General features: G+C 39.6%; 1 protein-coding gene across 2 annotated transcripts in view; it reads right to left on the reverse strand.

The window, feature by feature from the left end:
* The window catches only part of cntn3b (contactin 3b), a 66,809-nt gene that overhangs the window by 20,723 nt on the left and 32,323 nt on the right, over positions 1-13,763 (reverse strand). Inside the window, exons 4-11 of one of the 2 annotated variants that reach the window (XM_035386746.1) lie at positions 13,409-13,584; positions 10,667-10,762; positions 7,712-7,915; positions 6,896-6,998; positions 6,234-6,418; positions 4,664-4,800; positions 4,056-4,206; positions 3,197-3,347 (exon numbers count right to left, since the gene is read on the reverse strand). In XM_035386746.1, coding sequence (XP_035242637.1) covers positions 3,197-3,347; positions 4,056-4,206; positions 4,664-4,800; positions 6,234-6,418; positions 6,896-6,998; positions 7,712-7,915; positions 10,667-10,762; positions 13,409-13,584 — 1,203 coding nt within the window. The remainder of the gene's footprint in view (positions 1-3,196; positions 3,348-4,055; positions 4,207-4,663; positions 4,801-6,233; positions 6,419-6,895; positions 6,999-7,711; positions 7,916-10,666; positions 10,763-13,408; positions 13,585-13,763) is intronic. The other variant, XM_035386747.1, reaches the window with a different exon arrangement.

Genomic DNA, 13,763 nt, shown 5'->3' on the forward strand with positions numbered 1-13,763 from the left:
CATCATAAAATGTACTACGTGTGCATTATGTGTCTACTACACCAAGCATGCAAGTATGAGCACAGGCACGAAAGCCTTGCATGCACAGGCTGTAGAGTATGACTGAAGTTCATTTGTACATGTTTACATATCCAAAAATGGCACTTCAAATTCAGGCAATAAATAGACAACCATTCAGGAACTGCCTGGGCATGGCTCAGCCCTCTGGTCTTAGTAACTCTAGTTCTAGCCTCCCCTTCCACCCAGGAGAAAAGACTGCAGCAACGTTTGGCAGTTGTTCAAAAACCCAGCATTTCAGATTAATAGGCCATGATTCTCTGATTATCAACAACTGTAGGCTAGGCTATAATTATATAAAATACACTTACTATATATGTATATATATATATGTGTGTGTGTGTGTGTGTGTGTGTTTATGCAGACTAACATACGTGTGCAAAATTGGTCTAGCAGCTAGAGGATAATGTACAAGAGAACAATTTTCATTTTCATGGGCTGCACACACGTTATGCATGTATGTTCCAGTGTAGCCCTAGGGCTCTCTCTCTCTCTCTCTCTCTCTCTCACACACACACACACACACATTCAGAATCACAAATTGATTTGCTATTGGTCTACAAGATGAACACATTAGAAATCTACAATTTAATGAGCATTGCACATTACTGGAATATAATTCCAAATGTATATATTCAATTATTTGTGGTCCACATTTGGGAGAAAATACAAATGAAGCTTTAAAAGACAATGACAATCTAACCATGGGATGCTATCCTGGAATGGGATCAACTGACATGTCTGATGAGAGGAATTATGTCTTTAAAAACTCAAGTCTCCCTCCATCTGAAACTAAGACAACTGAGTTGGAATACATTGCTGAGCCTCTGACTTGTGCTCTAGTAGATTTTCTGTTTCACAGAGGACTGTCATGCAAAATATAGAATCAAACACAGGGTGTGCCTAATTGGAGGAAAGCAGAAGCATGCTGGTTATGTTGTTGACAAATTTTTCCACCTAAACTCACTGAAAAAAACAAGATAATTATGTACGACTTTCAGCTAAAAGTCATTGCTGGAATCACATTATAATGGTCATAACAACCTAAGATTCCTGCTACAGTGTGAGAACTTTTAAATGCAAATATGGTCAAATATGCTCCAAATGAAAATAAATAAATAAATAATAATAAAAATGCTATTCATACCATGCGCTGACAACTGATGACGGAATTAAGGCATGGAACAGCAGGTTTCTATGTCACAAGAGTCTGTTTTTCGATTCAGGGATACTATTCTTTTCTTTGAAGCCTTTGTTGTGAAATCACATTGGATATCTTTGGTCAGCATCCTGCTCCAGCTCCAGTGCTTGTGTTACATTCATCCATTCAGAGAGCCGTTGAACACAAAATCAGGCTGTTTTTCTGCTTAAACCTTTTAGTGTTCTCAGCAGAGAATACAGCAGATCACAACATTGAGACAAATCAGTGCCAAACCTTTTTTTTAAAGTGGTTTTTAAATGTTATTGTTTTCTTGTTTTAAATTATGCTGATGTACGAAACCACTGGGTTCCATCCTAAGCCATTTTCTTTGGTTCAGTTACCAATATGTAATTCCACTGGTATGAGCATCCCCATCTCAGCTTCAGTATGCAGGTAAGAACTACCGGCACTAACATCGTGATCAAGGTTATAATTATGTGCCTGGAATTCAGCTATCACAATGTGTTCAACTACCCTAAGAGAATAAATAAAGTTCTGCTTCGGTCAAACTTCAAAGTGACATATTATTGAAAGTCTCCTCAGAGGCCTGGGTTCAAATCAAGTGTACTGCTGTACTTTGACTTGAAAATGAAAGAAAGTACTACATTTTCTTATGCACGGAGTTTGAAAACTTGCCATTATTTTTGAGTCAAAGTCAAGGACCAATGCTGCTTTAAGCTACGGAATTGTAAATAAACAAAATGAGCTATTCCAAAAATCTGATTAATGACAGTATCTCATGAAGACACAGCCGGCGCCACATTCATGCATATATAGTAAGAACTGACCCAACACACCAGTTCCTTCCTTTCCTTTTTGTGCTCTTAGGTAATGTTAATACTGTCTCAGTGCTCAGTGTAATTACAGCTGACATGGGCTTCTTCTGGTATTTACCCTAATTAAATTAATCTAATCAAATTAATATTATTATGGAGCAAGACACATTTTAATTAAAGTTTAAGACCCAATCCTCCTCCCGACCCCTGCACTGAGACCTCCTGAATATAATATAATTCCCAATCCCATCTCAGCAATCAATGGATCAAGGAGAAAAATAACACACCAAAAAACTAAAAGGCCAAGATATAACTTTTCCCATTTTACAGAAACAGGTATTTTTGTGCAGAGTCCCCCATTTTCAACTGTGCAAAAGTAAGTGGGTGAATTTACTAAATCAAAGTAACAAATTCTAACATTCGGTTGCACAACACTTAAACTGCATCAAGTCTGCGACCCCCAAATATGTGGACATGGACAACATTTTTGTTGTTTTGGACTTGAAATAAAACAATGAATATGAGGTTGAAGTACAGACAGTCAGCTTTGATTTGTATGTATTTACATATATATTGAGTGAACTGTGTGGGACTGTAGCCTTATCTTAAATGAAGTGGTCATATTTGATACTTGGTTGCAAATCATCTGCATTCAATGACTGCCCTTATGCTGCAACCCATTGACCTCAAGAGACCCTGAGCATATTCCCTGATGATGCTCTGTAGGCATGTACTGAAGCCATCTTCAGTTTGTTTCGGTGGCTAGTTGCCTTCATGGTTTGGGGCTGCTTTGCATTGTGGCCTGAACAGCTTTCAATCATTAAGGGACCAAATAATTCCAAATTGTATCAATAAATTTTGTAGGAGAATGTCAGGGTAGCGGTCCATCACCTGAAGCTTAATAAAAGTTGGATGATGCCACAAGACAATGACGCAAAACGGATGCCTAAATCAACTACAGAATGGTTTAAACAGAAAATTCATGTTTCGGAATGGCCAAGTCAGAGTCCAGTACTTCCAAAGGGTTTACAACCTTTTCTTGCAACCGTGGTACACACACACACACACACACACACACACACACACACACACACAGATATATGTAAAATTCCACAAACGTAGATGAAACTAGAAAGTATTGATCACCAATGTTATAAATTACCTTTCACTTCTGCGCAGAATCTCATTCCCCTTCTTCCACAGGCTAATTGCTTTGGGTGAAGCTTGGGGCTTGCACTCTAGGGTGACCTCACTGCCTGAGCGTGCTTTAAGCAATGACTGTAATGGGTGCTTGGAGAAAGTGGGTGACGAGGCTGTAGAAAACAAAATAAAACAAAAGGAACAATAGAAAATCACAAAGGAAGACCATGTGGGAATAGCCAGACCTGATAACTGTGCTTTGGCAAGTGATTTTCTCTGTGCCTCTGGCTAGGAGCGCAAGATTTGAGGGGAGTCATTAGAGAATAAGAGCTGAAGCCCCCCTCCCCTCCAGTGCTCTCCTATGTGTGATTCATGAGAGTATCAGGGGTAAAAAATAGCATGACATGCAATCTTCAATTCTATTGATTTACATTGCTGTCCACACTGAGATTTTATCAGCAATCATTCAGGGGTGACTTTTCTCCTTACAACCCCCCCCCCCCCCCCCCCCCAAAAAAAAAAAAGGAGGGCCTGGTGATTGGTGTCCACAATCGGGAGTTAGGCTGCATCAGCAGACAGATGCATGGCTCAAGACCACAGATATAATCAATATGTTATCTACATGAACAAGCCTTTTCGATAATATAATATAAAGCAATTTCAAATAACAAGATCAGTTTAACGAAGCAATAGAACACAAAATGACACATTTAGACACATTTGTATTGTCTTCACTAAAGCCACTGTGGTGAGGATGGAAGCGGGGGGGGGGGATGAGGCGGTGGGGGGGAGGGGGGGGGGGGGGGGGGGGGGCAGGGGTGAGAGAATCGTGGCAATGGTGAGGTAGAGTTGTATAGAAATGGGGAAAAAAGCAATCTCACCTAGCACCATTAGCTCAGCAGTAGAATAAATAATGCCGTGTTTGTTTTCAGCCACACATTGATACATCCCAGCATCTGACAGGTTTAGAGACGATATCGAAAGGGCTCCATTTTCGATTTGCACTCGGCCCTGTAAATTAGACACAGCAATCTGCATAGGTATCAGTGGGACACTGCATCAGTTGAGGAAGCACCAATGTAACTACTCACATGCAGTAAGGAAAGGAAGAAAAAAGATCATTGTGATACTGTTTTGTGGGGTGCGTGTCTCTATACGGGGGGAGCAGGGGAGTGAGAGAGGAAGAAACGCTGTCCCATGGCTCCAGTGGCCAGGAAAAATGAAGTTGACTCTACCACCGGTGGGTTAATAAGCTATTCATCTCCCATGGCTATTGAGTTGGAAAAACCATTGAGACAGGGCTGGGTTTTTTGATGGTGCGGTACGAGGCACGTCAAAACTTTAACCATGATGGCTCTGGCTGGGGTTAGGCTGAGCAGCGCTGGGTATGAACAGATACTGATTTGATCTGTCTGTGGGATTGAATGCTCAGGTCTGATTCATCAGTCTGCAAGGAGGGAGCGAAACTCTCCTGGACAGCAGCCTTTACCTCAGTGTGTAGAGTCTCCCCATTCTTCAGCCAACTGTATGAAGGTTTGGGTTTCCCATTGGCTTTGCACTCCCAGTAGAGGCTCTCCTCAATCGACAGAGCTGTGTTTCTCGTTGTCTGGGTCCAATGGGGTTTTGCTAGAAAAATGGAAAAGGGCCGTTGCATTATTGCAGTGTGTTAGAATGTCTATGGCACACTTGCCATTATGCAGCTTGCAAACTCACTGATGATGGTAGGGCATAGTATCCTTAAGCACACTTATGCTGTTAAATGTTTTACTGCATCTGGGACCGCTATGCCATTTTAAAAAAGGGGTACCAATCAACCAGCATATTTAGAACCACAGGGAAACAATTTTCTACAGGCTCCAGAGTGGATCTCAGTCAGCCACCAGCCATTAGCCACCATTGCTATTTGTATTCAGATCATTGGATCAAAAAAAGGTTCTTTCGCTGCTCCCTTTCTGGACAACAAAGCTTTGTTTAGAGCAGCTTTCATAGGAAGTAATTTAGCACCGATGTCACCAGTTATATATGCAGAATGCACTTCACAGCAAGGTTCTGTCAACTGCAATTACAAAAACTATATTTTCAGTCACATGGCTATGACTGCTGAAACAAAGCAACCACTGAAAAGAATATTGATTATAAATGAGTGTGAAATTATCTCTCTCTCTCTCTCTCGCATAAACACACACACACACATACATACACAGGAGCATTTATTGCCTCTGGCTTCCAGACCACGGGACTGACCCTACACTGAGTCACGTTCACCATTAACTTTTTCTGGTCAACCAAGGCATAATTAAGTGTCTGTCCCCTTCTACTTGTGACTCTGCAATAAACTCACTGCTTGATCAATTAAGCATCAGCTTGAGGCAAGGAACACCCCCTTTTTGGAGGAAAATAGGGAACCATATTGAACAGGCTTAAACATTAAAACTGTAATCAATGATTTATCTATCCATGTTTATTGACCGCTCCAATACCACAAGCCAATGAAATGTTTGTGCGCCAAAAAATAATCCATCAACCAGGTTCCAGCAAACACACGTGGGATTCCGTGGCGTCAGCGACTTTTTGAGCATAAAAACTCACCAAAAAGCTTAACAACTGGGTGCTCATTTTCTCATACCCATCCAATCACATGCGCAGACAACAAATGGAGTGCCTTCTTAAACTAACTCACAGATCTCTCCAGTGCTGCTAATTGCTCGCGGTGCTTTGCATGCATCGCTTGCTACTGCACTGAATTCGCTCACCCTCCACCACCCCAGCTACCACATATTGTTTGGATCTGCTTATTGGTACTGGGGGGTGTTTCCTCCTGTGTAGGGGAGATGTATCATGCTCCCTTTTACATAGAACAAAAAAATGTACTTACATATTCATTAAAATATTTCATCTAAATATATTACTTGTCCTGACTGAAATGTATTATATATATATACACACACCTGATATGTATAGAACTATTATTTCTGTACTAATAACACTCTTGTATATCTTCAGTGGAGCCATTCCCATTTATGGTTTCAGTGAAAAGGGGAATTGTAAGGTGCACTTACCATGGAAGGAGAGACGGCCACGTGCCGTGTTCTTGCCCCTGCTGTTCTCCGCTATGCACTCGTAAGTCCCCATGTCATCCTGCTGAAAACTGGGGATTTCCAGGACAGCATTGGATTTCCTCATTTTCACTTTGCCTGGAAACGGAACCCCGTTTGTTCTCCTCCAGGTTATTTCGGGGACTGGGCTGGAAAATGCAGATGGATGAACATGTGGTGAGGATAAACACCGCTAGATACAAAGTGGCCGGGTCTCTCCATGTAATACTGGGTTTAAAATTGCCCCAGATTTAATGATTTCGCCATCTATCTAAGTTCCCCGGGTGTTACTGAAACTGGCGTTTCTATAGTGTGTCTGGCTGAATGACTGATCGGCTTGAAAGATAAGCTGAATATATATTTTTTTTGCTATTTGTAAGAAATCATTATGTCAGGAACAAGGCAAAGCCTTCAAAGAACCTCCACAGCATTGATCCAAATAAATTCAGCAGAGCACAGCATAATATTCTACAGTATTATCACTGAAGGGAAACAAAGACAGCCCTCACCACAAGTTCCTCCTGACACACTCAATTGCCGCCTGCCAGCTCAATGATTCAAGTTAGCTCCTTTAACCAGAGGAAGTCATTATTGATTGAAAACATGGCGTACACAATCCGACTTACTTTCCCAGAGCGAAGCACTCCAGTTTAACTACCGACCCCTTTGCAGCCGGAACGGTGTCTGGGAAGTGGAGTTCTATTTTTGGCTCGTATTCGCCCATTGCTCCTGTGATGACACAACAATGCAGAAATGGCTTTTTGCATCAATAATGAACAGCTTACATGCTGTATGCCTTACAAAACAAGACAAACAAAAAAAAAGAGCAAGAAACACAAAGCACTTTCTCTGAAGTGAAAAATTAATAATATTTTTAACAGCAGTCATTGAAGGAAAGCAAAAAAAAAGTAAAGTGAAAGTTCACCAATAATTTACAATACACACCCGGCGTAATTCATGGGTGGTAGAGTTTCTTCTGATGCAAAGATCTGGCTTTTTTTGCACAGAAAGTTAATATTTAATACCAGTTGTGGGCATTTTTATAGTTTCTGAGCGATTGTTTACCCCTCACTTTATTGTAAAACAGCCCACCAGAGGTCTGACAAAAAGGGTTCCTCAAAGTCAAAATACCTCTTGAAATCAATGTGTCATAAAATAAAAGCATAAAACCATATCATAACTTAATAAGCCTTATCAAACCTTATCGAAACCTTTCTTTCCACACTATTTTCTTTCCAGCTATTGTTAAATTTGGTAAATTTGCCAAACATTTTTTTTTTTTTTGAGAAAAAAACTGAACAAAATAAAATAAAAATAAAAAACAAAAAACAAAACACTGATGTTTATTTGTGTGCCACAGTTAAGGACACATTTTGATTGAATTCAGGCCATCACTGAAGAATGCTCAACTTTTTTGAGATGGAGAAAGGAAAGGGGCTTACCATCTGTCCTCAGGACCAGAGGTGTAGGGGAACTGAGGACTTTTCCTTTCGTGATACTGTTGATCACCACGCAGGTGTAGTTGCCCACATCCGAGGGCTCCACCTTTGCAATGTACAGATTCCCTGTTTCCTGAGACACAAAGCGACGACTGTCTTGTTGGACAAAATATGGGTACTCATTGAAGACCCATGCAAAAGTAAGCTCTAGGATGAAAAGAAGACATATGGTTACTCCTGTATTCAAAAATGTGAGTGCAAAATGGCAGAAAAATTAAAATAATAATATATTAAATAAAATAGCAGGCTGAAGAATCAGCACGACGTCACCATTTCTTAGTTTTGCATGACAAATGAATTGCAAAAAGGTTGCAGATAGATATATTGCATTTACAAAATTGCAAAATAAATGTACATGATAAACAGCTTTTATTTCAAACAGGTTGTTCAAAAAAGTGATGTCTTTGTAACATAAACTATATCACCTCGCTTATATTACTTGGGTCATTTGTCCTTCAGAAGTCTTACAATAGAAAAAAAGAAGAATTCAGATTGATGTCACATGTACATCAAGTCCCCAAAAACACACAGACATACTTTATCTAGTGTCCCAAATGATAGCAGTTGTTTGCTGTTTTTTTTTGTTTGTTTTTTTTGCCTACACTGGCGTACTCATATTCCCACCCCCGTTCCGATCTAAAACGGGCCAAGTCCAGAGTAGCGGGGTACTGTCATCCCCTTCACATCCAAAGCGATCGAGGCATCGCTGGAGCGACTCGCCCCCGCCCCGGCCGGCTCAATCGGAGCTGCAAGGTGTATGCAGCAACTGTCACACACTCACGTCCCCCCCCCCCCCCCCCCCCCACCCATGAACGCCTCATAACCTTTGTCAGGATTACAATCTAGGCAGCGGGCTCAGCCATGCCAAAACCAAATCACGCGGATTAAACAGATCTGAGGCTCCCAAACTCTGGGCTGCAATGACGCAAGCAACAAAGATAGCTAGTCCTAAATGCACTACTCATCAAAAACACAAGGGCCATTAAAAAAGAGACAAAAAAATGTCTTTATACAATGGAAGGAAGATGGTTTATATGTACTGTAACTGCTATCATACAAAAAAAAAAGAGATCAATGGGGTATATAAAACGACACCTCTTAATTAATCCCCCGAGAGAAAACTGCCATGATTTTATTGAAATAGTGTGTCATTGCTCTTCTTCATGCAACATGCATTTTTATTCTACTGCAGCATTTATGGAAGGACAATTCCAACTCTATCTGGTATCTGAATTAAGCATCTTTTCAAACCCTTTTAGCAAGTGAGGCAGAAACACCCTCACAGGGATGCCCCTTTGGAATGTATAATTCAAGCGTGGCGGTTGAAGTAAGTTCAAGGTCAGGCAGGGAGCAGCAGGGCTTCCGTATATATTCCAATGCAAACACCTCCTGCCACTCAAAGGCAGCATAACACTACATAATAAAGGACTTGTGACAGAGAAATAAAGAAATAACTGCATGAGGGGTTCCAGTTTGTGAGTAGGAGGCTGACACATTTTGTTTCACACTTGTGGCTGTGATGTGATTCAGGCCCATTACCACATCTACCATCAGAATAAATTCAAATTGGATACTATAAAAAGAATGACCATATTCATCAACCACAGCTGAATATTTTTGACCTCAACTCTCCAATACTATCAATACTAATATCTATACTTTTCATGCAGGGGAACAGGATACAGATAATTCCTTGCAAATAATGTGAAATAATCTATACTCTTGTAATGTGTCCTCAATGAGTATCTCACCTAGGAACACGTTGGTTCCGATTTACTGATCTCTGCATTGTTTAGAGGGCTCATCTCATGCTCTCTGCCTGTTCTTAGTCTATCCAGATAAGCTTTGCATCTGGGTCAGTTGCAGATCTGCCTTTTATGTGGGTGACAAACACTTCCATAACATAATTTCAGTCTACATTACTAGGTTTGGTTGGATCACAAGGGGAAACAAATTGTGTGTGTTTTTTTTTTTTTTGTAAGAATAGCATATCAAATTATGATTCTTTTAAAACACAGTTCCCCATTATATTTATGCATTAGCATATATAAATAATGAGTCTAATTACATAAGTTGCTAAATTAATGTAATAGTCTTAAAGTGAGTAAATTAAACACAATTTGGTTAAGAATAAAATACCTGCTGTGACAAAAAAAAAAAAAAATCAGAGGACAAAAGTTAAAATAAAAACGAAATGGAGACTGAATTACTAATTAAATGTATTTTATAAGTGACGTGGCCAGCACGTCGTCTGCCTTTGACTCAACCAGCAAATGGCTTCACCATTTACTTCCTCACTTCCTCTTATATACCAAGACAATACACAACCAGACAGACATTTTTCCCTTTTATTTCCTACTAATCCTATTACCTTTGTCAAACATATCTACTGAGAAGACAATTTCTAAAAATAACCATATGAGGGAGTTATCTGCACCTCCTAGAGTATCCTTTGATTCAGACAATTCATGGGCAGAATGCTGTATAAATTATTACATGCAATTTGCATATTTTCTAAGACAACCAAATAAAATAGTAATAGTAAAAATGTTACCATTCTCAAGTGCTTTCTCTAATTGAATAAGGCAGATTCCATATTTAAATATTTAGAAACATAAGGTATAAAAATATTATTGTGAGCGAGTCCGTTCCAGAATAAGAAGTGCAAAATACAAATCCCTTTCAGAGTTTATGATCTTGCATTTCCAACAACAATATTTAGAAAATTGGAGGTTTGATTTTTGAATAAAATGACACAAAATTGAGGTGAAAGCACGTCTTTGCTGGAGATTTTATATTGCAATGACTGCATGGGGTAAGGGATTATCTGAGACTATTTTGACAGTTCTGAACATGCAGTTCCTCTTGTAATTGGTATGCAATAAGTTTTTGTCTTACCTCCAGAATGTGGAGGTGGCCCACATAACAAAACTACCCCTTGTCCTTCTCGAACTGAGACAGCACTCCTTGTTTGGGTTTTAAAATTTTCTATGTCTAAAAAAAGAAAAGAAAAAAAAAACAAACAAAAAAAAAGGATAAGTCACAAAACTGTAGAGGGAAGCAAAACTGGAAACATACTTTTAAAACTTAACTGAATGTATTTTAATTCACAGACATACAAATTTCTATTGAGCAGTTCTTCAGTCTATCTATCATCCATCTATACATACATCAATCATACATCTCGAAATACAGTTAGATGAAGTTAATTTGCCATACCATTGCACATCATTAAATAAAAATACTACAGTAATTCAGTGAAATACAACATAATATATTTTTGCCTGTTAACAATACCAGATGATATTACAAACAGTGAATAGTGAATTTCATTCACACACACACACACACACACATACACACGCACACACACGCATAAGCACATACACACACACACACTCACACACACACACACATATATAATGAACTCTGATGACCTTCAAGTAAAAGGCATTTCCTGGCCAAAAATTGGCTCCATTAATCTCTGAATGTACAGTAGAGAAAAGCTATTTTGAAGGATATTGATGACATTTTATGAAATTCAGTTGAAAAAATATGACCGCTCCGTCATAACTATGTGCAGAAGAATACATGATTAACTTGCGGTGCGATGCGGGCAGATAGCATCAAATCAGACAGAGCGGCCTCTCACGAGTAAACACTGGGCTAAACAGGAGCAGTGATTCCCTAAGCCAAGCAGGATAACTCATATCATTATCAAATGCAGTGCAGCCTCATATTTTAACACATTAGCTTCCTTGTCAATACCTTCGGAGCAATTCATTTCTGTAAATTAACAGATCTTGTGAAAAGCACTTGCACCTGCTGTGATAAACCGTTTTTTCAGTCCTTGACTGATGAGCTACCCACTGAGGCCTGTGCCAACAATACACCTCCGCGCAAATGGCCCAGAATCAGGTTCAAACTACAAAAGAGAAAGAAAGGTAATGCAAAAGATGAGAAAAATTACGAGGAATGTTTTTGAAAAGGATTAAGGAGAGCACTGTAACTGTACAGAGAAGATTAATTAATGGATGGACCCCTGTTTCCCTAAGTGAAAACCCACACAGTCCAGCCATAAAGAAATATGGAGGTGGGAAAGGTAGGAGTAACTTGGCAAGAGTATGGACCATTTTTTTTTTAAAGATAATAAAAAGTCCTGACCCTCTCACTCTCTCTGATTAATGGCATTTTGCATGGGAATAAATAACAATTAAAACTGGTATGATTCCCAAGTCTCAAAAGAAGAACAAATAGTGCCATGCTAGAATGTTGGAATGATTAGTAACAGTTAAAAAAACTAAAAATGACATTAATTTTAAAACCTTGAGCGGGTGGGACATTTTTATAGGACCTTATTGGCTGGAATACCTACAGCAGGATGAAGCAATTTATTGGTGTTCTGCCACTTCAGCAGAGAGTCAAGTATGCAGGATCCAATCAGAACTGACACAAATGGAGGCCAGCAAGCAACATAAACAGCTATGCTTTGTCAGCCATCCAACTGCATTGTATCTGCCCTAGATTTTTTATGCCTTAGAAAATAATATTGTCCTTGCCACAACAGAAAGCCTGATTCAATTCTGACAAAAAAAATAATAATAAAAAAATGTGTCAGTCAACATTTACCTTGGGAGATCTGTATCATTACTTTTGTTTACATTATATAAGCTTTCACCATGACACACATTTTGAGACCATTCCACGAACAACTCAAACAATGTATCTATGTATGTATAATTATCATATTTAACCCGATGCCCAATGATGACTCAAACTGATGCACAACCTTAGATACAATACAAATATAGAGCAGCTAACATTTAATACAGTAGATTAAACTATTTTTCAAGGAGAGGCCACAGTCTGAGTATATCTATAAAACATGCATCTGTCTGAGCAGCACCGATGGAGCACGCAGAAATACAGACCTCAAGCCCCTCAACGCTTCATCTAACTAACCAACAGCTAATAAATTAATTATACCTCATACTGTCGACTAAAAACGGCTTCTGCCTTTAACTAGAGAGATTCTTCATCTCACCCATGGGAATAATGAAAGCCCAGCCCTTGTGCTGAAGTGGAAAGGCTGTCTCTTTCTCACTCATGAGGACAATCAATAGCAGACGGGGATATGGGGAGGGAGGCAGGCAAGTCCTCCAGTCGCTGCTGTGCCAAGTACCGCTCAGGGACAAAGCACATCCCCACACTGCCTATCTTTGTGACAAAAGCCTCACATAGCCACAGTCTTAACATAGCAGTCCTGCGGCGCCTAATATGAATAAAATAAACATGCTGTTAATGTTGGAAATCTAATAAATGCATTTGGCTGAGGTTGTTTTCACCTCCTGGGGTCAGGTAATGCTCAATAGAACATAAGTCAATAAGAAATCCTACCCATAAGCTGTCAGAGCTAGAGGCATCCCAACTAATGAGAATCAAATCATCGAGTTCAGTCCCAGTCAAATCCCAGTGCGGCTGCTGTTGTTATTTGGTATTCCCCGCACTTATTTTATTACTTTTATTAATCTAACACACACACACACACACAAACACACACAGCGCACAAATATATTCACAAATTTGCTACAATGCAGTACCACATTTGGGGTGGAGGATGTATGGTTGTCCAAAACTCACATGCAAACTGTAGATTTGCTTTCCTGCTAAGGATGGTTCCTCGTGTGTTGAAAGCAATGCACTGATATGTTCCCATATCTTGGTTTCTGTCCAGACCATTAATGATCAGGCTGCCCCCAGACATGTGACGCCGGTAGTCACTTCCGAGATCGATGAGCGTTCCGTTTAGGGACCATCTGCAAAGACACAAACACAATCAGCGAGCCAGTCTCACGAGAGCCGCACTTGAAAACATTTATCACAGGGATTGATTTGCTGAGCACAGATTAATTTTTCTGGTGGACAACACAAACCAGACATGTGAAAGCTAATTTAAGAACATTTGTTTTAGTTAGCCATCTTATAGCAACTGAAG

Source organism: Anguilla anguilla, chromosome 13 (genome assembly GCF_013347855.1).
Source record: "Anguilla anguilla isolate fAngAng1 chromosome 13, fAngAng1.pri, whole genome shotgun sequence".
Taxonomy (NCBI): Eukaryota; Metazoa; Chordata; class Actinopteri; order Anguilliformes; family Anguillidae; genus Anguilla; species Anguilla anguilla.